General features: G+C 43.8%; 1 protein-coding gene across 1 annotated transcript in view; it reads right to left on the bottom strand.

The window, feature by feature from the left end:
* Positions 1-3,533: 3,533 nt before the first annotated feature.
* ARHGEF10L (Rho guanine nucleotide exchange factor 10 like) overlaps positions 3,534-26,772 on the bottom strand; it is a 75,395-nt gene continuing 52,156 nt past the window's right edge. Inside the window, exons 9-21 of the mRNA XM_075840929.1 lie at positions 23,355-23,463; positions 20,467-20,579; positions 20,309-20,386; positions 19,715-19,894; positions 18,472-18,588; positions 18,224-18,316; positions 17,962-18,135; positions 17,621-17,766; positions 17,089-17,267; positions 16,903-17,018; positions 9,442-9,575; positions 8,660-8,760; positions 3,534-3,667 (exon numbers count right to left, since the gene is read on the bottom strand). Coding sequence (XP_075697044.1) covers positions 3,534-3,667; positions 8,660-8,760; positions 9,442-9,575; positions 16,903-17,018; positions 17,089-17,267; positions 17,621-17,766; positions 17,962-18,135; positions 18,224-18,316; positions 18,472-18,588; positions 19,715-19,894; positions 20,309-20,386; positions 20,467-20,579; positions 23,355-23,463 — 1,674 coding nt within the window. The remainder of the gene's footprint in view (positions 3,668-8,659; positions 8,761-9,441; positions 9,576-16,902; positions 17,019-17,088; positions 17,268-17,620; positions 17,767-17,961; positions 18,136-18,223; positions 18,317-18,471; positions 18,589-19,714; positions 19,895-20,308; positions 20,387-20,466; positions 20,580-23,354; positions 23,464-26,772) is intronic.

Raw genomic sequence — 26,772 nt, 5'->3', positions numbered from 1 at the left:
GTCTGTAGGGGGATCTGGGATCGCATACCGTCCTACCGTCTGTACTGGATCGCATCGTCCTACCCGTCTGTACTGGATCGCATCCGTCCTACCCCGTCTGTTCTGGATCGTCTACGGGAAGCCCCCCCAATCCCCTTACTGGATCGCATCGTCCTGGAGCCTCCGTCTGTACTGGATCGCATCCGTCCTACCCGTCTGTACTGGATCCATCTCTACCCGTCTGTACTGGATCGCATCCGACCTACCCGTCTGTACTGGATCGCATCCGTCCTCCCGTCTGTACTGGATCGCATCCGTCCTACCCGTCTTACTGGATCGCATCCGTCCTACCCGTCTGTACTGGATCGCATCCGTCCTACCCGTCTGTACTGGATCGCATCCGTCCTACCCGTCTGTACTGGATCGCATCCGTCCTACCCGTCTGTACTGGATCGCATCCGTCCTACCCGTCTGTACTGGATCGCATCCGTCCTACCCGTCTGTACTGGATCGCATCCGTCCTACCCGTCTGTACTGGATCGCATCCGTCCTACCCGTCTGTACTGGATCGCATCCGTCCTACCCGTCTGTACTGGATCGCATCCGTCCTACCCGTCTGTACTGGATCGCATCCGTCCTACCCGTCTGTACTGGATCGCATCCGTCCTACCCGTCTGTACTGGATCGCATCCGTCCTACCCGTCTGTACTGGATCGCATCCGTCCTACCCGTCTGTACTGGATCGCATCCGTCCTACCCGTCTGTACTGGATCGCATCCGTCCTACCCGTCTGTACTGGATCGCATCCGTCCTACCCGTCTGTACTGGATCGCATCCGTCCTACCCGTCTGTACTGGATCGCATCCGTCCTACCCGTCTGTACTGGATCGCATCCGTCCTACCCGTCTGTACTGGATCGCATCCGTCCTACCCGTCTGTACTGGATCGCATCCGTCCTACCCGTCTGTACTGGATCGCATCCGTCCTACCCGTCTGTACTGGATCGCATCCGTCCTACCCGTCTGTACTGGATCGCATCCGTCCTACCCGTCTGTACTGGATCGCATCCGTCCTACCCGTCTGTACTGGATCGCATCCGTCCTACCCGTCTGTACTGGATCGCATCCGTCCTACCCGTCTGTACTGGATCGCATCCGTCCTACCCGTCTGTACTGGATCGCATCCGTCCTACCCGTCTGTACTGGATCGCATCCGTCCTACCCGTCTGTACTGGATCGCATCAGTCCTACCCGTCTGTACTGGATCGCATCCGTCCTACCCGTCTGTACTGGATCGCATCAGTCCTACCCGTCTGTACTGGATCGCATCAGTCCTACCCGTCTGTACTGGATCGCATCAGTTCTACCCGTCTGTACTGGATCGCATCAGTTCTACCCGTCTGTACTGGATCGCATCAGTTCTACCCGTCTGTACTGGATCGCATCAGTTCTACCCGTCTGTACTGGATCGCATCAGTTCTACCCGTCTGTACTGGATCGCATCAGTTCTACCCGTCTGTACTGGATCGCATCAGTTCTACCCGTCTGTACTGGATCGCATCAGTTCTACCCGTCTGTACTGGATCGCATCAGTTCTACCCGTCTGTACTGGATCGCATCAGTTCTACCCGTCTGTACTGGATCGCATCAGTTCTACCCGTCTGTACTGGATCGCATCAGTTCTACCCGTCTGTACTGGATCGCATCAGTTCTACCCGTCTGTACTGGATCGCATCAGTTCTACCCGTCTGTACTGGATCGCATCAGTTCTACCCGTCTGTACTGGATCGCATCAGTTCTACCCGTCTGTACTGGATCGCATCAGTTCTACCCGTCTGTACTGGATCGCATCAGTTCTACCCGTCTGTACTGGATCGCATCAGTTCTACCCGTCTGTACTGGATCGCATCAGTTCTACCCGTCTGTACTGCATCGCATCAGTTCTACCCGTCTGTACTGCATCGCATCAGTTCTACCCGTCTGTACTGGATCGCATCAGTTCTACCCGTCTGTACTGGATCGCATCAGTTCTACCCGTCTGTACTGGATCGCATCAGTTCTACCCGTCTGTACTGGATCGCATCAGTTCTACCCGTCTGTACTGGATCGCATCAGTTCTACCCGTCTGTACTGGATCGCATCAGTTCTACCCGTCTGTACTGGATCGCATCAGTTCTACCCGTCTGTACTGGATCGCATCAGTTCTACCCGTCTGTACTGGATCGCATCAGTTCTACCCGTCTGTACTGGATCGCATCAGTTCTACCCGTCTGTACTGGATCGCATCAGTTCTACCCGTCTGTACTGGATCGCATCAGTTCTACCCGTCTGTACTGGATCGCATCAGTTCTACCCGTCTGTACTGGATCGCATCAGTTCTACCCGTCTGTACTGGATCGCATCAGTTCTACCCGTCTGTACTGGATCGCATCAGTTCTACCCGTCTGTACTGGATCGCATCAGTTCTACCCGTCTGTACTGGATCGCATCAGTTCTACCCGTCTGTACTGGATCGCATCAGTTCTACCCGTCTGTACTGGATCGCATCAGTTCTACCCGTCTGTACTGGATCGCATCAGTTCTACCCGTCTGTACTGGATCGCATCAGTTCTACCCGTCTGTACTGGATCGCATCAGTTCTACCCGTCTGTACTGGATCGCATCAGTTCTACCCGTCTGTACTGGATCGCATCAGTTCTACCCGTCTGTACTGGATCGCATCAGTTCTACCCGTCTGTACTGGATCGCATCAGTTCTACCCGTCTGTACTGGATCGCATCAGTTCTACCCGTCTGTACTGGATCGCATCAGTTCTACCCGTCTGTACTGGATCGCATCAGTTCTACCCGTCTGTACTGGATCGCATCAGTTCTACCAGTCTGTACTGGATCACATCAGTTCTACACGTCTATACTGGATCACATCAGTTCTACACGTCTATACTGGATCACATCAGTTCTACACGTCTATACTGGATCACATCAGTTCTACACGTCTATACTGGATCACATCAGTTCTACACGTCTATACTGGATCACATCAGTTCTACCTGTCTATACTGGATCACATCAATTCTACCTGTCTATACTGGATCACATCAGTTCTACCTGTCTATACTGGATCACATCAGTTCTACCCGTCTGTAATGAAACGTTCCTTCTGCCTTTGCACATTTGGAATAAAGAACAAGCTCCTAACCTATTAACTTTTTTTATGGACATTTTATTTGGGACTCCCCCTCTGTCACCGAGCACCTGTGCGCTTCACTACCGGTGGAGCTGGCTGGCGTTTACTATCTCAGCTGGTCACAAACAAAATAGACGGTGACCTACAAAGAGATAGGGGGGAACTGGCCCAGAGATAGGGGGAAACTGGCCCAGAAATAGGGGGATATTGGCCCAGAAATAGGGGGATATTGGCCCAGAGATAGGAGGATCGGCTCGAAATATGTGGGACCTGCTGACATAAGTGATGATGTGGGGACGGGCCATCATACTGGACCTCCTATTATATAAGAACATGCTGTGACACGGACGCTGTAGTTTGCACCTATTCTTAGTGACTGACCTGCAAGTCGGAGGCTTTCGTGGAGAAGGACGGGAAGCGACAAACAAGTGTTGGACACCAGAACGGAATTTTCATTTTTTTCTCTTCCTCGGGGCACAGCCAGCCCGGCTGGTTCTCCTCTCCTGGGAACAGTCAGACAGTTAGAGGTGAAGTCCATATTATATCCGGACCCAGCCAATCATAACCATTATTGTTGTCACATGACATTTTCGCACCTTTTCAATTCTATTGATCTGCGATTTGGGGATAATTTTGTCACCAACAGATTACAGTCATTTACCTAGGGCAGGGCAGGAAGTGGCGGTTATGACCTGACCGGTTGCTATGGATAACTTATCCGTATACGGCCCCTGAACACTATGGCGCCTGCGCCGAGGAGTCCTGACCAAGCTAAGCCGAGAGGAGGAGGAGGATCATGTGGTTTCTCGGGCACAAAAAACTCTCACTCCAGGGGACAAATCCTGAGACGTTGGTTAATTAGCTGCTTTGTGGAGTCATTTATTCTTAAAAAAAAAAAAATTTAATCCATAATTTGCAAATCCAAACTGAAGAAAACGTCTACCAGATAAGAAGAATAAAAGATACAGGTAGAAGAAGCTGGGATGAAAGCGACCCAGGCACAATTAACCCTTTGAGGGCCGGGACAGGGGCTGGTGCGTCACAGCGGAGCCTCTAACGTGCGGAGTTACCGATCATGCAGAAAAAAGCAATTTCTTCCCATTAGAGCTGAATGGTCTTTTTAACGAGTTACACTTCTCTTCCCTCTGGCTTCGAAGATAAAAAAAAAAGACAAGTTAAGACCACGAAGCGCAATCATCCGGCGCTGAGACATCGGGGCATTAAAAAGTGCGTTTCCAGGATGATTTAAAACAAATTTCCTGCCATTTAGCTTCTCGGCGGCTGCAGGAGCCGAGAGGAAGATAACGATGAGACGTACGGGGCCGGAATCTTCTAAAAAGCCCTGATGAGGCGGGGGAGCGAGTCGCGCAGGAGAGGCCCCATTCAGAATGCTGACGCGTTTCACTACAGGCCGCTCGTTATTGTAGATGTGCGCGCTCACTAAACGCTAAAATGCTTTCACAGTTGAAAATCTCTTTGTCCCTGCAGTTATCAAGAGAAGCCTCCGTGTCCTTTCTGAAGGGTCTTTTAAAAGAGAAAACAAGCCAAATCCTTGAGATTGAGCCGGCAAAATAAAGAAGAAAAAAACAGAATTACTTTCACAGGAGCCGTCGGAGTTATTTACAGGGGAGATCTCGCCCTGAAGATGTCCTGACCCCCCCTCAGCGACAAAGAATACACTTGGTAATGCAATGGGAAAATAACCGCTAGCTTCACTGCAAAGGCCTTAAACAGCCCAGGAGCCCCTGAAATATAGATCTAATGATTGGTTTCTTAAAGGCACACGTTAAAATACCCAGTTACATTGCCACGTAGGACAGGATAGACATCGGACTAGCCATGCGTTTGTATGTTACAGGAGCTAGCGGAGGACAGGTACTGCTATAGGCTAGGCGGGTGTGGGGGCTCGGAATTGGGCAGCACTTCCCTCGTTCTGATCCATTAGCACCACACATCCCCCGTACCAGCATCTACACCAGGGGTGGGGAACATTCTTTCTGCCAAGGGCCATTTGGATATTTATAAAACATCATTCGCAGCCATACAAAATTATCAACTTAAAAATTTGCCTGCTGTATTTAGTCAAACATCTAATTAACTCCCCCTAATGTGACGTCTGAAGCTGCTTCTCTGTGGTGCGGCGGGTGATGTTCTCCGGTATTGATGATGATGATGCGTCGGTCAGTCTGGAGCTGCTTCTCTGTGGTGAGGCGGGTGATGTTCTCCGGTATTGATGATGATGTGTCGGTCAGTCTGGAGCTGCTTCTCTGTGGTGAGGCGGGTGATGTTCTCTGGTATTGATGATGCGTCGGTCAGTCTGAAGCTGCTTCTCTGTGGTGAGGCGGGTGATGTTCTCCGGTATTGATGATGATGATGTCGGTCAGTCTGGAGCTGCTTCTCTGTGGTGAGGCGGGTGATGTTCTCCGGTATTGATGATGATGTGTCGGTCAGTCTGGAGCTGCTTCTCTGTGGTGAGGCGGGTGATGTTCTCTGGTATTGATGATGCGTCGGTCAGTCTGGAGCTGCTTCTCTGTGGTGTGGCGGGTGATGTTCTCCGGTATTGATGATGATGATGTCGGTCAGTCTGGAGCTGCTTCTCTGTGGTGCGGCGGGTGATGTTCTCCGGTATTGATGATGATGATGTCGGTCAGTCTGGAGCTGCTTCTCTGTGGTGAGGCGGGTGATGTTCTCCGGTATTGATGATGATGTGTCGGTCAGTCTGGAGCTGCTTCTCTGTGGTGTGGCGGGTGATGTTCTCCGGTATTGATGATGATGATGATGATGATGATGTCGGTCAGTCTGGAGCTGCTTCTCTGTGGTGTGGTGGGTGATGTTCTCCGGTATTGATGATGATGATGTCGGTCAGTCTGGAGCTGCTTCTCTGTGGTGTGGCGGGTGATGTTCTCCGGTATTGATGATGATGCGTCGGTCAGTCTGGAGCTGCTTCTCTGTGGTGTGGCGGGTGATGTTCTCCGGTATTGATGATGATGCGTCGGTCAGTCTGGAGCTGCTTCTCTGTGGTGCGGCGGGTGATGTTCTCCGGTATTGATGATGATGCGTCGGTCAGTCTGGAGCTGCTTCTCTGTGGTGCGGCGGGTGATGTTCTCCGGTATTGATGATGCGCTCAGTCTGGAGCTGCTTCTCTGTGGTGAGGCGGGTGATGTTCTTCGGTATTGATGATGATGTTTCGTCGGTCAGTCTAGAGCTGCTTCTCTGTGGTGCGGCGGGTGATGTTCTCCGGTATTGATGATGATGCGTCGGTCAGTCTGGAGCTGCTTCTCTGTGGTGAGGCGGGTGATGTTCTCCGGTATTGATGATGATGTGTCGGTCAGTCTAGAGCTGCTTCTCTGTGGTGCGGCGGGTGATGTTCTCCGGTATTGATGATGATGTGTCGGTCAGTCTGGAGCTGCTTCTCTGTGGTGCGGCGGGTGATGTTCTCCGTTTTTGATGATGATGCGTCGGTCAGTCTGGAGCTGCTTCTCTGTGGAGCGGCGGGTGATGTTCTCCGGTATTGATGATACGTCGGTCAGTCTGGAGCTGCTTCTCTGTGGTGCGGCGGGTGATGTTCTCCGATATTGATTATGATGCGTCGGTCAGTCTGGAGCTGCTTCTCTGTGGTGCGGCGGGTGATGTTCTCCGTTTTTGATGATGATGCGTCGGTCAGTCTGGAGCTGCTTCTCTGTGGAGCGGCGGGTGATGTTCTCCGGTATTGATGATACGTCGGTCAGTCTGGAGCTGCTTCTCTGTGGTGTGGCGGGTGATGTTCTCCGGTATTGATTATGATGCGTCGGTCAGTCTGGAGCTGCTTCTCTGTGGTGTGGCGGGTGATGTTCTCCGGTATTGATGATGATGATGATGCGTCGGTTGATCTGAAGCTGCTTCTCTGAGGTACGGCGGGTGATGTTCGCCGGTATTGGTGATGTTGTGTCGGTCAGTCTAGAGCGGTGAACTTTTTGGTACGTTTTGAAAAGAACTCGCAGCAGTATGTTGTTCCGACTTACTCACTTAAAGGGGTTTTCCCATTAGGGACATTTATGACATATCCACAGGATATGTCATAATTGTCAGATAGATGAGGGTCCCACCTCTGGGACCCGCACCTCTATCTAGAACGGGGTCCCCTAAACCCCGTTCTACCACTCTGTGTTGCGTCTGAAGCGTGTGATTTCCGACCATAATGAAGCAAACAGAGGAGCTCGCTGAGCTGAGGTCTTTCCATGAGCCCCATAGTAGTGAATCGCAGTTACGGAAGCAGCGCAGCATGCGAGTTACACTCTTGCCGTAACTACCATTCAGTTCTATGGGACTCATGGAAACAGCTTAGCTCGGCGAGTTACACTGTTTCCTTCTTCATGGTCGGACATCACAAGCTTCAGCCACAACACAAAGAGGTAGAACGAGGTTTAGAGGGCCCGGTTCTAGAGAGAGATATGGGACCCACATCTATCTGACATTCATGACATATCCTGTGGATAGATCATAAATGTCCCTGATGGGAAAACCCCTTTACGCCACCTGATCTCACTTTATGCGTTTAGGACCGGTCCTACGTCTACACTACAGCTACATTTCTACATTTAGGCCTCAGCTAAGTTTCTAAATTTTAGGTCAGGAGCAGGAGGAGGGCAGATGGAGCCAAGTACTGTCATTACTAAGAGTGAACGAGGACGCGGCGGTCTGAGTGAGGAGGTCAGTGCGTGCCAACCTAGGAGTGGACCAGTCAGGTCACTCAGGTCAGGTGACTGGACTGCTCCACTCCCGGGCCGGCACGCAGAGGCCTCACCTAGACCGCCTCCATACTTGGCTCAGACTGCCGCCCTCCTTTTGCTCTTAAAATGTGAGTAGGGCAGATGGAGCCAAGCAGGGAATGACTCGGCGGTCAGTGAGGTCGGTACGTGCTGTGACGTAAGTGGACCAGTCCAGTCGTCTGACGGCCCGGGAGAGGACCAGTCCGGCCACCTGACATCATGTCGCTGACATGAGGTCAGGTGATTTAGGTCAGGTGACCGGACTGGTCTACTCTCTAGTCGGCACGCACCAACCTCACTAAGACCACCGCCATACTTGGCTCAGACTGCCGCCCTCCTCCTGCTCCTAAACGTGAGTGAGTAGGGTGGACGAAGCCAAGTAGTCAATGACACGGCGGCAGCGTCGTCTGAGTGAGGTCGGGCCAGACCAAATGATCTCGCGGGCCGGACATTCCCCACCCTTGCTCTACCGGATGCAACCACAGGGGGAGAATCTGGGTTTGTTGTGTCATTTTACAGTCAAATAGACCTTCCTCAAGTGTAGGCGGGGGTGCACTTATTTGCAGTCATGGCTGAGTTGGCCCATTTTACATTTTCCCTCCACAACACACAGACTTGCATGGACTCTCCTGGTCAGCCACTCCGTGCATTTGTAGCTTTATGGAACCGGAACCTTTGTTCGCTTTAACTATTTTTGCAGTAGTCGGCAGTCAATGTTCTGCAATAGAGAATAGATTCTTCACTTACTGAGGGCAATTTTAGCCAAGTGCATTCGGTTTACCCAGGATATCTTGCTCAAGGGATTTGGCGTGAGAAAAAGCACCATGAAGCTCATCGGTCGCCCAGTCCTAGGGAGGGGAAGGAAAAAAGGAGAACGGATCAGACGACATCAGCAATAAGAACTATACAAAGCTAAACAACTCACGAAGCGACAGAGAGAGAGAACCTGAAGATTATTCCTAAAATGTAACGTTTCACTATTCACTCATGTGACATGAAGGCACGATAGGATGGACGATGTTAGGCAGTTACTAGGCAGAGGAGAGCAGCAAAATGAAGAAACAGTGGCCAGCACCACCCGGTGCCTCAGAACGCAAGTCGTACATGTGCTTCTATACATCGAAAGGAAGAGATGTCCCAAAAATGCTGAACTAGGAGGTGATACTGCAACCATTAAATAGCCCGACATGAAAGTCAGCAACACGGACAGCAGGAGAGGCGCTGGCTGAGAGGGCTCTCCTACTGGAGAATTAGATGAACCAGGGGAGCTCCGAACGGCACTCACTGGTCTATCCCTTTCTAGTCATCCTTTAGATGACCCTATATATAACACGCCTCCGTCTTATGACACTTGTGTTTGGTTGTGGAATAATTTGGCTGCAGTACTCCTACTGCCCTATAGGTGGAGCTGTGTGGTCCATAGCGGAGTGAAACCCCTGATCGACTTACTAAACAACCAAACAGCATCACCATCCTCCTATCCTGACACCCCGCAGACCTCCATACTCCATCTCATGCCCTGGACTCACTTATCTGATTTCCTTGGCATTTGGAGCTGGAGACGTAGATGACATTTATTGGCCGACTGAATTTCCTCCTCTTTAAGCCGGATGAGTCTCTGCAAACCCAAACACCAATCCTGAGCCACCGTCATGTTCAGATTCTAGAAGAGAGAAAAAGGTGCCATGAGACGAAGACTCGATTAAATAAACCTCATTCATAGAAAAACGGTGAATTATGCGACTGAGGTGTCGGTGGCGATGAGCAGTGGGATATACGTGACAGCTTTATTAAGGATTATAGGAAGAAACTATCAGTTATAGGATGGGGGGGGCTACAAATTATTAATTGATCACAGGGTGTCTTGATGCTGGAACCCGTAGCGGTCAGCTGGAATCTGAGGGACCTTACAGCAAGTAGTAAAATGCTCTACAGCGCCACCACAGGTGAAAAGCAGCATTAAAGATAAACCACTAGAATCTACGGGTTGTCTGTGTAATATATGGAGGTACCAGTAAAAGAGAAGCTTTTTGTAGACGCTTTACTTTGGCTAATCAATAAAAGTCCTGAAAAGGGGAAATAGGGAAATTGAAAATGCAATTTCTAAATAAGACAACTCCTTAAATATTTATTTTGCTGTGTTCAGCATCCTTATATCCTACAAATTGAGTCCTCAGATTTTGCTACGGACATAACCTGTACTAACCCCAGTATAATACTGCCCCTATATACAAGAATATAACTACTATAATACTGCCCCTATATACAAGAATATAACTTCTATAATACTGCCCCTATATACAAGAATATAACTACTATAATACTGCTCCTATATACAAGAATATAACTACTATAATACTGCCCCTATATACAAGAATATAACTACTATAATACTGCCCCTATATACAAGAATATAACTACTATAATACTGCTCCCTATATACAAGAATATAACTACTATAATACTGCCCCTATATACAAGAATATAACTACTATAATACTGCCCCCTATATACAAGAATATAACTACTATAATACTGCTCCCTATATACAAGAATATAACTACTATAATACTGCTCCTATATACAAGAATATAACTACTATAATACTGCTCCTATATACAAGAATATAACTACTATAATACTGCCCCCTATATACAAGAATATAAATACTATAATACTGCTCCTATATACAAGACTATAACTACTATAATACTGCCCCTATATACAAGACTATAACTACTATAATACTGCTCCTATATATAAGAATATAACTACTATAATACTGCTCCTATATACAAGAAGATAACTACTATAATACTGCCCCTATATACAAGAATATAACTACTATAATACTGCTCCTATATATAAGAATATAACTACTATAATACTGCTCCTATATACAAGAAGATAACTACTATAATACTGCTCCTATATACAAGAATATAACTACTATAATACTGCCCCCTATATACAAGAATATAACTACTATAATACTGCCCCTATATACAAGAATATAACTACTATAATACTGCCCCTATATACAAGACTATAACTACTATAATACTGCTCCTATATATAAGAATATAACTACTATAATACTGCTCCTATATACAAGAATATAACTACTATAATACTGCCCCCTATATACAAGAATACAACTACTATAATACTGCCCCTATATACAAGAATATAACTACTATAATACTGCCCCTATATACAAGAATATAACTACTATAATACTGCCCCTATATACAAGAATAGAACTACTATAATGCTGCTCCTATATACAAGAATATAACTACTATAATACTGCCCCCAATATACAAGAATATAACTACTATAATACTGCCCCCTATATACAAGAATATAACTACTATAATACTGCTCCCTATATACAAGAATATAACTACTATAATACTGCCCCTATATACAAGAATATAACTACTATAATACTGCCCCTATATACAAGAATATAACTACTATAATACTGCCCCCTATATACAAGAATATAAATACTATAATACTGCTCCTATATACAAGACTATAACTACTATAATACTGCCCCCTATATACAAGAAGATAACTACTATAATACTGCCCCTATATACAAGACTATAACTACTATAATACTGCTCCTATATATAAGAATATAACTACTATAATACTGCTCCTATATACAAGAAGATAACTACTATAATACTGCCCCTATATACAAGAATATAACTACTATAATACTGCTCCTATATATATAAGAATATAACTACTATAATACTGCTCCTATATACAAGAAGATAACTACTATAATACTGCTCCTATATACAAGAATATAACTACTATAATACTGCCCCCTATATACAAGAATATAACTACTATAATACTGCCCCTATATACAAGAATATAACTACTATAATACTGCCCCTATATACAAGACTATAACTACTATAATACTGCTCCTATATATAAGAATATAACTACTATAATACTGCTCCTATATACAAGAATATAACTACTATAATACTGCTCCCTATATACAAGAATATAACTACTATAATACTGCCCCTATATACAAGAATATAACTACTATAATACTGCTCCTATATACAGGAATATAACTACTATAATACTGCCCCTATATACAAGAATATAACTACTATAATACTGCCTCCTATATACAAGAATATAACTACTATAATACTGCCCTCTATACAAGAATATAACTACTATAATACTGCCCCTATATACAAGAATATAACTACTACAATACTGCTTCCTATATACAAGAATATAACTACTATAATACTGCCCTCTATATACAAGAATATAACTACTATAATACTGCCCCTATATACAAGAATATAACTACTATAATACTGCCCCTATATACAAGACTATAACTACTATAATACTGCTCCTATATATAAGAATATAACTACTATAATACTGCTCCTATATACAAGAAGATAGCTACTATAATACTGCTCCTATATACAAGAATATAACTACTATAATACTGCCCCTATATACAAGAATATAACTACTATAATACTGCCCCTATATACAAGACTATAACTACTATAATACTGCTCCTATATATAAGAATATAACTACTATAATACTGCTCCTATATACAAGAATATAACTACTATAATACTGCTCCCTATATACAAGAATATAACTACTATAATACTGCCCCTATATACAAGAATATAACTACTATAATACTGCTCCTATATACAAGAATATAACTACTATAATACTGCACCCTATATACAAGAATATAACTACTATAATACTGCTCCTATATACAAGAATATAACTACTATAATACTGCTCCTATATACAGGAATATAACTACTATAATACTGCCCCTATATACAAGAATATAACTACTATAATACTGCCTCCTATATACAAGAATATAACTACTATAATACTGCCCTCTATACAAGAATATAACTACTATAATACTGCCCCTATATACAAGAATATAACTACTATAATACTGCTTCCTATATACAAGAATATAACTACTATAATACTGCTCCTATATACAAGAACATAACTACTATAATACTGCCCCTATATACAAGAATATAACTACTATAATACTGCTTCCTATATACAAGAATATAACTACTATAATACTGCTCCGTATATACAAGAATATAACTAATACCGTGTTTCCCCGAAAGTAAGACAGTGTCTTACTTTCCTTTTATCCCCAAAAGCCCCACTATGTCTTACTTTCGGGGTATGTCTTATATTGGAAAAAAATTGTCGAATTTTTTTTTTTTTTTTTTTTCACAAACTTTATTTAACTGTTTTACATTTTTTTTTTTAGTCCCACCAGGGGACTTCACTATGCGATGTGCCGATCGCATATATAATGCTTTGGTATACTTAGTATACCGAAGCATTATTGCCTGTCAGTGTAAAACTGACAGGCAACCTATTAGGTCATGCCTCCGGCATCGCCTAACAGGCAGATGCTGAAGGCAGACCTGGGGGTCTTTGTTAGACCCCCGGCTGTCATGGAAACCCGACGGCGACCAGCGATTTGTTTGCGGGGGCGCCGATCGGGTGACAGAGGGAGCTCCCCCCTCTGTCAAACACATTAAATGCCGCTGTCACTATTGACAGCGGCATTTAATGGGTTAAACTGCCGGAATCGGCGCGCGCTTCGATTCCGGCAGTTGCAGCAGGAGCCAGGCTGTGTATAACAGCCGTGCTCCTGCCGCTGATGGAGACGTATGGAGAGGGGGGCGGCGCGGAAGTGGGCAGGAGGCGGCAATACCCCCGTGTTTCCCCGAAAGTAAGACATATGTCTTACTTTCGGGGTACGGCTTATATTAGCCGACCCCCCTGAAACCCCCGATACGTCTTACAATCGGGGGTGTCTTACTATCGGGGAAACACGGTATAATACTGCCCCTATATATAATATAACTACTATAATACTGCCTCTATATACAAGAATATAACTACTATAATACTGCTCCCTATATACAAGAATATAACTACTATAATACTGCTCCTATATACAAGAATATAACTACTATAATACTGCTCCTATATACAAGAATATAACTACTATAATACTGCCCCTATATACAAGAATATAACTACTATAATACTGCCCCTATATACAAGACTATAACTACTATAATACTGCTCCTATATATAAGAATATAACTACTATAATACTGCTCCTATATACAAGAAGATAACTACTATAATACTGCTCCTATATACAAGAATATAACTACTATAATACTGCCCCTATATACAAGAATATAACTACTATAATACTGCTCCCTATATACAAGAATATAACTACTATAATACTGCTTCTATATACAAGAATATAACTACTATAATAGTGCTCCCTATATACAAGAATATAACTACTATAATACTGCCCCCTATATACAAGAATATAACTACTATAATACTGCCCCCTATATACAAGAAAATAACTACTATAATACTGCTCCTATATACAAGAATATAACTACTATAATACTGCTCCTATATACAAGAATAGAACTACTAGAATACTGCCTCTATATACACGAATATAACTACTATAATACTGCTCCTATATATAAGAATATAACTACTATAATACTGCTCCTATATACAAGAAGATAACTACTATAATACTGCTCCTATATACAAGAATATAACTACTATAATACTGCCCCTATATACAAGAATATAACTACTATAATACTGCTCCCTATATACAAGAATATAACTACTATAATACTGCTTCTATATACAAGAATATAACTACTATAATAGTGCTCCCTATATACAAGAATATAACTACTATAATACTGCCCCCTATATACAAGAATATAACTACTATAATACTGCCCCCTATATACAAGAAAATAACTACTATAATACTGCTCCTATATACAAGAATATAACTACTATAATACTGCTCCTATATACAAGAATATAACTACTAGAATACTGCCTCTATATACACGAATATAACTACTATAATACTGCCCCCTATATACAAGAATATAACTACTATAATACTGCCCCTATATACAAGACTATAACTACTATAATACTGCTCATATGTACAAGAATATAACTACTATAATACTGCCCCCTATATACAAGAATATAACTACTATAATACTGCCCCCTATACACAAGAATATAACTACTATAATACTGCTCCTATATACAAGAATATAACTACTAGAATACTGCCTCTATATACACGAATATAACTACTATAATACTGCTCCTATATACAAGAATATATCTACTATAATACTGCCCCTATATACAAGAATATAACTACTATAATACTGCCCCTATATACAAGAATATAACTACTATAATACTGCTCCTATATACAAGAATATAACTACTATAATACTGCCCACTGTATACAAGAATATAACTACTATAATACTGCTTCTATATACAAGAATATAACTACTATAATACTGCTCCTATATACAAGAATATAACTACTATAATACTGCCCCCTATATACAAGAATATAACTACTATAATACTGCTCCTATATACAAGAATATAACTACTAGAATACTGCCTCTATATACACGAATATAACTACTATAATACTGCTCCTATATACAAGAATATAACTACTATAATCCTGCCCCCTGTATATAAGAATATAACTACTATAATACTGCTCCTATATACAAGAATATAACTACTATAATACTGCTCCCTATATACAAGAATATAACTACTATAATACTGCTCCCTATATACAAGAATATAACTACTATAATACTGCCCCTATATACAAGAATATAACTACTATAATACTGCCCCCTATATACAAGAATATAACTACTATAATACTGCTCCCTATATACAAGAATATAACTACTATAATACTGCCCCTATATACAAGAATATAACTACTATAATACTGCTCCCTATATACAAGAATATAACTACTATAATACTGCCCCCTGTATACAAGAATATAACTACTATAATACTGCTCCTATATACAAGAATATAACTACTATAATACTGGCTCCTATATACAAGAATATAACTACTATAATACTGCCCCCTATATACAAGAATATAACTACTATAATACTGCCCCCTATATAGAAGAATATAACTACTATAATACTGCTCCTATATACAAGAATATAACTACTAGAATACTGCCCCCTATATACAAGAATATAACTACTATAATACTGCCCCCTATATACAAGAATGTAACTACTATAATACTGCTCCTATATACAAGAATGTAACTACTATAATACTGCTCCTATATACAAGAATATAACTACTATAATACTGCTCCCTATATACAAGAATATAACTACTATAATACTGCTCCCTATATACAAGAATGTAACTACTATAATACTGCTCCTATATACAAGAATATAACTACTATAATACTGCTCCTATATACAAGAATATAACTACTATAATACTGCTCCCTATATACAAGAATATAACTACTATAATACTGTCCCTATATACAAGAATATAACTACTATAATACTGCTCCTATATACAAGAATATAACTACTATAATACTGCTCCTATATACAAGAATATAACTACTATAATACTGCCCCCTATATACAAGAATATAACTACTATAATACTGTCCCTATATACAAGAATATAACTACTATAATACTGCCCCTATATACAAGAATATAACTACTATAATACTGCTCCTATATACAAGAATATAACTACTATAATACTGCCTCCTATATACAAGATAACTACTATAATACTGCCTCCTATATACAAGAATATAACTACTATAATACTGCTCCTATATACAAGAATATAACTACTATAATACTGCCCCTATATACAAGACTATAACTACTATAATACTGCTCCTATGTACAAGAGATTAAAGATAAATAGGTAGAAGAATTGTAATATATAGTAGAAGGCTGGATGGGGCAGTAGCATGTATTTCCATGTCTCACCTGGTAGCTGCCGTGCAGGGTACTGATGAGCTGTGTGATCTGCTCCACAACGTCCAGGTCCTTCTTTATATCCTGCAGTTCCTGGTAGAGGCGCGGGGAGCCCAGTGACACTTTATCTGAGGAGAGGGACATGTTTATAATGTTGGATCTTTATACATGGGCTCCCCTTCTATTTGCAGAACTCACTTTGCCCTGCAGAGGGCGACTGTTTCTTGCTGATGGACTGCTGCACTCCTGCCGCTTCTTTTTCGTACACATTTCCTTCCTGCCCAAACTCTGCCACTTGAAGCTGGGGTAAAGCGGCGTTCCACTTTAGCACATAGCGAGGCCCAAGAGGAACAAGGTTTCCAATTTCTGGCTGCCCCCTGGTAAAAGGAAAGCCCTTTGGCTATTAGAATGGTCTGGTAATGGCACCGGAGTTTAGTAGTCCCCATTTAAGAGACCCCGCTGACTCCTCCAGAGTTAATGATTCATAAGATATAACGGGGTCCTCCACCAGCCCGACCTGAAGCGGAGCGGTGAATAAATAACTAGAGACCCGCGATTTGGTCTCCAGGATGGAACCCACTTTAACATTTACAGAGAACGTGAAGCTCCCCTTTAAATGAGTAGTTTGTAGGTTCACCCAGAAAAGTAGTCCGGGATTCACAGGACCCAAAGACCTTGTGGCCCTTCATTCCAGCCCCGGGGCCCCAAGTTCCCGGCAGAGCATACTCACTTGAAGTTGATGTTGGCGCAGACGATGACGTCATTGAGCAGGAAGAGTTTCCGTTCCTTGGATTTCAGCAGCTGCCCCTTTTCCCCGTACACCATCTCAGTAAGAGTCTCACATATGAGGAGCTGGTGCAGACCGGAGCTCAGACTCTGCACGGGGGAGACAAAGACTCATCTAAGTCCGGACCCTGAAGAATTAACGTCCCCCTCCTCCTCCTCTACAAGGGATTTGAAGGAAGTGAACTCTCATCGGAATCTCTTGTTCCAGGATGGGGGTGGTGGTATAAACCAAGCACCAGGAAGGGCCCCCCATTTGGATGTTTGTTAATCTGTCCCTTTTCTTACCTTGTACAACGTGCTCCGATCACTTATACTCTTGCACAACTGCTGGATTTCGGCCACTTGGTCGGCGACGCGTTTCTGCTCGTTAAGCTTCTCCGCCAGGGTCTCCAGTTCTGTGAGCGCCAGCTGAAGTGACAAGCGGTCCGGATGTCCCCGCGGCGTGTTCTTTAACATGTCCTGCAGCACACAGCGATCAGAGACAGGTGGGGGAGGGGATAACGGTATAGAGGAGAAGTCAGGGGTCAGGGGGGGTCCACCAACTTACCTGCAATAGAAGAATGAACTGGGGAAAGCGCTGTATTGGTTTCACCATCAGCCCGTAGAGGGTTACCCTGTCCAGACTGGCCGCCTGCTTCTTCTGTAGGAGACACAGATATAAGGACAAGAGATCAATCTACTGCCACATAAGGCTTCAAAAGCCATTGGGAAACTACAACTCCCAGCATGCCCTGGCAAGTTGAAGATCATTCATTTACAAAAGTGAGAAGATCCGGATGGTGGCGCCGCTCTCACCTTCAGGAACTCCAGGAAGGCCGGCTTGGTGAGACATGCCTTCTTGATTAGCGTCATGGCGTTGGTGAAGTTATTGACGTAGTCGCTGTAGACATCCAGCACCATGGACTTGGAGAACTGAAAGGAGAAGAGTAACACGTAAAAAAACGGGGCATGACGGAGCGACGGCAGGACGGAAGTGAATTCTGCTACTAAGACCGGCTGGTGTAGCGCAGGTCCAGCGGACTCATCGGGAGCTGGCGGCGGATTCTCTGCTCAGGCTGCAGCTGGACGGACTCGGCGTCTGGGGGTTGCACAGATTATTTTTTGGCACATTTTCCATTGCGCAATTGAAGCCGCTTATGACCGACCCCTATAGAATGTGTGTATGGAAATACAGATACATATATATACATGGTTATAGTGGAGCTCTGCAGAGGGGATTCTACCAGGGGAAATATCTGCCCCCTCCAAACAGAGAACGATGAATCTTCACCAGTAACACGTGAGCCCAACCCTGAGCCCGCGAGAAATCACCCGATAAAACCGAGCGCAAGAGGAAAACAGAAGGAAATACCAAAAATGTCATGTGACACCGATATTAATATCTGGAATATTTTCTAATGTAAAGATTTCTGGAAATTAAAATGAAAGTTTAATACAAAACATTTCAATGTAATACTTTCATTTGAGCTGTGTATCTAATCCTATCACGTGTGATACTGTCTGCTGAGCTGTGTATCTAATCCCATCATGTGTGATACTGTCTGCTGAGCTGTGTATCTAATCCTATCACGTGTGATACTGTCTGCTGAGCTGTGTATCTAATCCTATCATGTGTGATACTGTCTGCTGAGCTGTGTATCTAATCCTATCATGTGTGATACTGTCTGCTGAGCCTCTGTATCTAATCCTATCATGTGTGATACTGTCTGCTGAGCCTCTGTATCTAATCCTATCATGTGTGATACTGTCTACTGCCCCGCTGTATCTAATCCTATCATGTGTGATACTGTCTGCTGAGCTGTGTATCTAATCCTATCATGTGTGATACTGTCTGCTGAGCCAATGTATCTAATCCGATCATGTGTGATACGGTCTGCCGAGCTGTGTATCTAATCTGATCATGTGATACTGCCTGCTGAGCTGTGTATCTAATCTGATCATGTGTGATACTGTCTGCTGAGCTGTGTATCTAATCTGATCATGTGATACTCTATCAGAGAACTGCACAGCACTACATCCCACATAAATAGTCACTCACTGAGGCCACAAACAGGTCCCCGATCTTTTCTGAGGAGTCCCATTCTGCAACACGTGAGGACAGCGCCATCTGGAACAGGGAATGGCAGTGCAGGATCTCCTTCACGCGGGAGAACACCAGCTGACACTTCCGGGCGCTCAGTAGTTTGGGCTCCATCTCCAGCAGGGGATTGCGATAATCCTGGAAGATGACATGACGAGGAGATCAGTCCACGAGGCCGCAGGACAATCACACAAACTCCAGACCTCTCCTAATCATCTGTTTGCTGACAAGTAACATCTTCACTTATGTTTCACCACCAGGTGTCAGTCATTCCCCCCCTAAACTCAACATCCCGATTCCCCTCCTGTAATAAGTCATATAATGGTCGAAGTAATCTTGGTCAGATGCTGGGTGACAACCACTCGAAATCCAGAGATCTGTCCTCTGCCATCCTCCTCCCACTGCTCTGCCTGTGTGTCAGTCTTTACTGCAGATCTTACATTATATTCATGGAACCAGAAGATCAGGATAAACCGCGTCATAGGTCATGTGATTCTACAGTCCTGGAAATCACAAATTAGGAGGAGGAGGAGGAGGATAGGATGGACTCACCTGTAAAACACGCTGTAAGGACTCCACGTAACTCCGCTCGCTCTGCACGATAGAGGACAGGATGTGACGCCGCAGAACCTGGAAGATACACAATGATGTTTCTATCTGCTTCACCCCCAGCACTGACCACGCTACGCCCACCATAATACAGCTCCTACCTGCTGGGCACTGAGCCCCTCCGGCATCGGCCCCAGCTCAGATGGTGGCGGGGTCATGTCCAGATCCAGACCGCTTACTTCCAGGAACCCCATCTCCTCTTCCTCCGAGTCTCCTGAAAGAAGAAAGATGGCATGAAGTAGGACGAGGTTGGAGGGTGAGTGGGGTGAGGGGTCACAGTTACCCGAGGAGACGCTCTCATCCGTGTTGGCATCGCTCTCGGACATGTGCTTTTTAGAGCGCGACCTCCGGAACCACGTTGTGGGTCTGACCCTCCCCTGGCCAAGCCCGAGCCTCAGGGCCAGGCTACTAGTGTGAGTCTTGGAGTACATGGCCGGGCGTGACGGCTGCACTGATTGAGGGCACAGGTTTTGGTGTCAGTGTCTGGGGAGGAGAAACTAATAGGAGGAAGAGCAGGAGGTGGCGTCCCATGTGCTGACTGCGGAGGTTTACACCGTGACTCACATATCACTTCCCTGTTCATAGAATGACGGAGGGTGAGGAGCGCAGCAGAGAATACACAGCGCACACAGTGATGCCGCCACCTCGGGGGCTCCCACTGCCCCGACCCGTCCCCTGATATAACTTATCCCACCCTACCACGACCACACATCAGGTGAGGCCGCCATAGAAGGGACAATAGTTCATCCAAAACCAGAGATGACAAAGCGTCCGCAGGAACTCGTGGCTTCTGTGGCACCAGAGCGATCGCTCCGACCAAGTTACATCTAAGGCCCCATGCACACGACTGTAAAATCGCCCGTAATTACGGTCCGTAACCGCGGGCCCATTAGTTTCTATGGCCGATGGACTCCGTCCCTTATATTTACATGTCCTGTTTTTTTAATTTTACGGACCGTGCTCCCATACTTTATACGAATGTCCATGGCCGTCCATGCCCGGAATTAGGGGTCGTAATTACGGGCACAGTCGCATGGAGCCTAAGGCTGCGTTCACACCTGCATCAGGGCTCCGTTCTGAGATTCCGTTGGAGTTGTCCTTCAGAACGGAGCCCCGATGCAGATAAAAACCGATCCGTTATAACTGCTGACAATTATGACACAAACTGAAAGGGTCCGGTTTATTTGTACGGATCCGGTAAACTGATACGTCAAAAACAAACATTTTACCTTGCGTTGCATTCAGTCGGTCTACACACAGTATAACTGTAACTCTGAGAATCTTTTGTTATACTCCAGTTACATCCAGAGCTGCGGTCAGCATTCCGCTAGATGGTACAGACACCCCCTTACATCATCTTTGCACTTGGACTATATCGGTGGCGCCGCGAGCAGCCGGCACGACTGCTAATGATGTAGCGACGCCACATTCAATAGTATCTGCGTCTTTAGGACGCAGTTACTATTGACCACTACGGCAGAGCAGGGAGGGAGCTCCCCGCTCTGCCATTTACAAGGCTACAGGGCACGTTCAGTCTGCAGCCGATCAGGCGCAGGATCCCTGCGCAGGCTATATACAAGGTGGGGGCGCCATCTACAAGGGGTTGGTGGATGGCGCTATCTACAAGGGGGCTGTATGGCACTATCTACAGGGGGGGCTGCATGGCACTATCTACAAGGGGGAGGCGGGGGGCAATATCTACAAGGGGGAGGTGGGGGCACCATCTACAAGGGGGCTGCATGGCACTATATACAGGGGGGCTGTATGGCACTATATACAGGGGGGCTGTATGGCACTATATACAGGGGGGCTGCATGGCACTATATACAGGGGGGCTGCATGGCACTATATACAGGGGTGCTGCATGGCACTATATACAGGGGGGCTGCATGGCACTATATACAGGGGGCTGCATGGCACTATATACAGGGGGGCTGCATGGCACTATATACAGGGGGGCTGCATGGCACTATATACAGGGGGGCTGCATGGCACTATATACAGGGGGGCTGCATGGCACTATATACAGGGGGGCTGCATGGCACTATATACAGGGGGGCTGCATGGCACTATATACGGGGGGGCTGCATGGCACTATATACGGGGGGGCTGCATGGCACTATATACAGGGGGGCTGCATGGCACTATATACAGGGGGGCTGCATGGCACTATATACAGGGGGGCTGCATGGCACTATATACAGGGGGGCTGCATGGCACTATATACAGGGGGGCTGCATGGCACTATATACAGGGGGGCTGCATGGCACTATATACAGGGGGGCTGCATGGCACTATATACAGGGGGGCTGCATGGCACTATATACAGGGGGGCTGCATGGCACTATATACAGGGGGGCTGCATGGCACTATATACAGGGGGGCTGCATGGCACTATATACAGGGGGGCTGCATGGCACTATATACAGGGGGGCTGCATGGCACTATATACAGGGGGGCTGCATGGCACTATATACAGGGGGGCTGCATGCCACTATATACAGGGGGGCTGCATGCCACTATATACAGGGGGGCTGCATGCCACTATATACAGGGGGGCTGCATGGCACTATATACAGGGCGTCTGCATGGCACCATCTACAAGAGGGAGGTGGGGAACGCTATCTACAGGGGGAGGGGGCACTATGTACAGGGGGCTGTATAGCACCTTCTACAGTGGCGGCTGTATGTCACAATCTACAGGGGGCACTATATACAAGGGGGGGCTGTGTGTGGCACCAGAGGAGAGGGGGGCCCAGTCAAAAGTTTGCTATGGGGCCCAGTCTTTCCTACTTATGCCCCTGATACGCACAGACAATGGAGGCGAGGTCCTGAGAGTTAACATAAAACCAGCGGTACTGTCAACGCAGCTCTGGATGTGATTGGAGTATACGACATGATGTAATTTAGGATGAGAAGAGAAAATTAAAGCGAAGGATTTGCAGGTACTCCGCGTTTTTATGAAATCATGGAAGTACAAGTCTCTTACCGGTAGTTTCCTTGCGCTGCAGGAAGGTCACTTTCCGCATGACGGCGATCCGCGTCTTCTCCAGTCCGTCCTTGGTGCCGCTACGAGCGGCTTTCATTAACTGCGTCATCTGCAGAATACAGAAAACGCTCAATACCGGCAGCGGCACAACAACATGACAAGACGTGTGTGTGTGGGGGGGGGGGGTGATAATACAAGATGGCGGCGTACAATAACCAGAATACGAATATGATCACAGGACGCGCTACATTAATATGTGTGACTGCAGGGGGAGGGGCAGCGCATACGTTGCGAGGAGGGACTCGTATCTCCTGCTATTAACGTCACAGTCAGCGATGGATCTTTACATCATTAAATTAGTCAAAGTTTTCATGTTTTTTTAGTGTCAGGCAGAAAAGAGACAGCAGGAAACATGCACATAGTTATACGAGGAGCTCACAGCAAGACGGGGTGACACTACAAACCCCAGCCAGACACTAGACCGAGGACCAGGACTAAAGAGGGTACAACATGGGACTGCTCTTCATGATCTTATTAGATTACAGGATGCCCAGGTTATACCGGCTGTACATATATGATTATATACAGAAGATACCCAGGTTATACCAGCATGCTCCATATCACTATATACAAGAAGATGTATAACTTATACCAGCAGTACATATATAATTATATACAGAAGATACCCAGGTTATACCAGCATGCTGCATATCACTATATACAAGAAGATGTATAACTTATACCGGCTGTACATATATAATTATATACAGAAGATACCCAGGTTATACCAGCATGCTCCATATCACTATATACAAGAAGATGTATAACTTATACCGGCTGTACATATATAATTATATACAGAAGATACCCAGGTTATACCAGCATGCTCCATATCAATATATACAAGAAGATGTATAACTTATACCAGCTGTACATATATAATTATATACAGAAGATACCCAGGTTATACCAGCATGCTCCATATCACTATATACAAGAAGATGTATAACTTATACCAGCTGTACATATATAATTATATACAGGAGATACCCAGGTTATACCAGCATGCTCCATATCACTATATACAAGAAGATGTATAACTTATACCAGCTGTACATATATAATTATATACAGGAGATACCCAGGTTATACCAGCATGCTCCATATCACTATATACAAGAAGATATATAACTTATACCAGCTGTACATATATAATTATATACAGGAGATATCCAGGTTATACCAGCATGCTCCATATCACTATATACAAGAAGATGTATAACTTATACCAGCTGTACATATATAATTATATACAGAAGATACCCAGGTTATACCAGCATGCTCCATATCACTATATAAAGGAAGATGTATAACTTATACCAGCTGTGCATATATAATTATATACAGAAGATACCCAGGTTATACCAGCATGCTCCATATCACTATATACAAGAAGATGTATAACTTATACCAGCTGTACATATATAATTATATACAGAATATACCCAGGTTATACCAGCATGCTCCATATCACTATATACAGGAAGATGTATAACTTATACCAGCTGTACATATATAATTATATACAGAAGATACCCAGGATATACCCGCATGCTCCACATCACTATATACAAGAAGATGTATAACTTATACCAGCTGTACATATATAATTATATACAGAAGATACCCAGGTTATACCAGCATGCTCCATATCCCTATATACAGGAAGATGTATAACTTATACCAGCTGTACATATATAATTATATACAGAAGATACCCAGGATATACCCGCATGCTCCACATCACTATATACAAGAAGATGTATAACTTATACCAGCTGTACATATATAATTATATACAGAATATACCCAGGTTATACCAGCATGCTCCATATCCCTATATACAGGAAGATGTATAACTTATACCAGCTGTACATATATAATTATATACAGAAGATACCCAGGTTATACCAGCATGCTCCATATCACTATATACAAGAAGATGTATAACTTATACCAGCTGTACATATATAATTATATACAGAAGATACCCAGGTTATACCAGCATGCTCCATATCACTATATACAGGAAGATGTATAACTTATACCAGCTGTACATGTATAATTATATACAGAAGATACCCAGGTTATACCAGCATGCTCCATATCACTATATATAAGAAGATGTATAACTTATACCAGCTGTACATATATGATTATATACAGAAGATACCCAGGTTATACCAGCATGCTCCATATCACTATATACAAGAAGATGTATAACTTATACCAGCTGTACATATATAATTATATACAGAAGATACCCAGGTTATACCAGCATGCTCCATATCACTATATACAAGAAGATGTATAACTTATACCAGCTGTACATATATAATTATATACAGAAGATACCCAGGTTATACCAGCATGCTCCATATCACTATATACAAGAAGATGTATAACTTATACCGGCTGTACATATATAATTATATACAGAAGATACCCAGGGTATACCAGCATGCTCCATATCACTATATACAAGAAGATGTATAACTTATACCAGCTGTACATGTATAATTATATACAGAAGATACCCAGGTTATACCAGCATGCTCCATATCACTATATATAAGAAGATGTATAACTTATACCAGCTGTACATATATAATTATATACAGAAGATACCCAGGTTATACCAGCATGCTCCATATCACTATATACAGGAAGATGTATAACTTATACACGCTGTACATATATAATTATATACAGAAGATACCCAGGTTATACCAGCATGCTCCATATCACTATATACAGAAGATGTATAACTTATACCAGCTGTACATATATAATTATATACAGAAGATACCCAGGTTATACCAGCATGCTCCATATCACTATATACAAGAAGATGTATAACTTATACCAGCTGTACACATATAATTATATACAGAAGATGCCCAGGTTATACCAGCATGCTCCATATCACTATATACAAGAAGATGTATAACTTATACCAGCTGTACATATATAATTATATACAGAAGATACCCAGGTTATACCAGCATGCTCCATATCACTATATACAGGAAGATGTATAACTTATACCAGCTGTACATATATAATTATATACAGAGGATACCCAGGTCATACCAGCATGCCCCATATCACTATATACAAGAAGATGTGTAACTTATACCAGCTGTACATATATAATTATATACAGAAGATACCCAGGTTATACCAGCATGCTCCATATCACTATATACAAGAAGATGTATAACTTATACCAGCCGTACATATATAATTATATACAGAAGATACCCAGGTTATACCAGCATGCTCCATATCACTATATACAAGAAGATGTATAACTTATACCAGCTGTACATATATAATTATATACAGGAGATACCCA

The sequence above is a fragment of the Rhinoderma darwinii genome, chromosome 10 (assembly GCF_050947455.1).
Source record: "Rhinoderma darwinii isolate aRhiDar2 chromosome 10, aRhiDar2.hap1, whole genome shotgun sequence".
Classification (NCBI taxonomy): Eukaryota; Metazoa; Chordata; class Amphibia; order Anura; family Rhinodermatidae; genus Rhinoderma; species Rhinoderma darwinii.
This window is presented reverse-complemented; position numbering and strand designations above follow the sequence as displayed.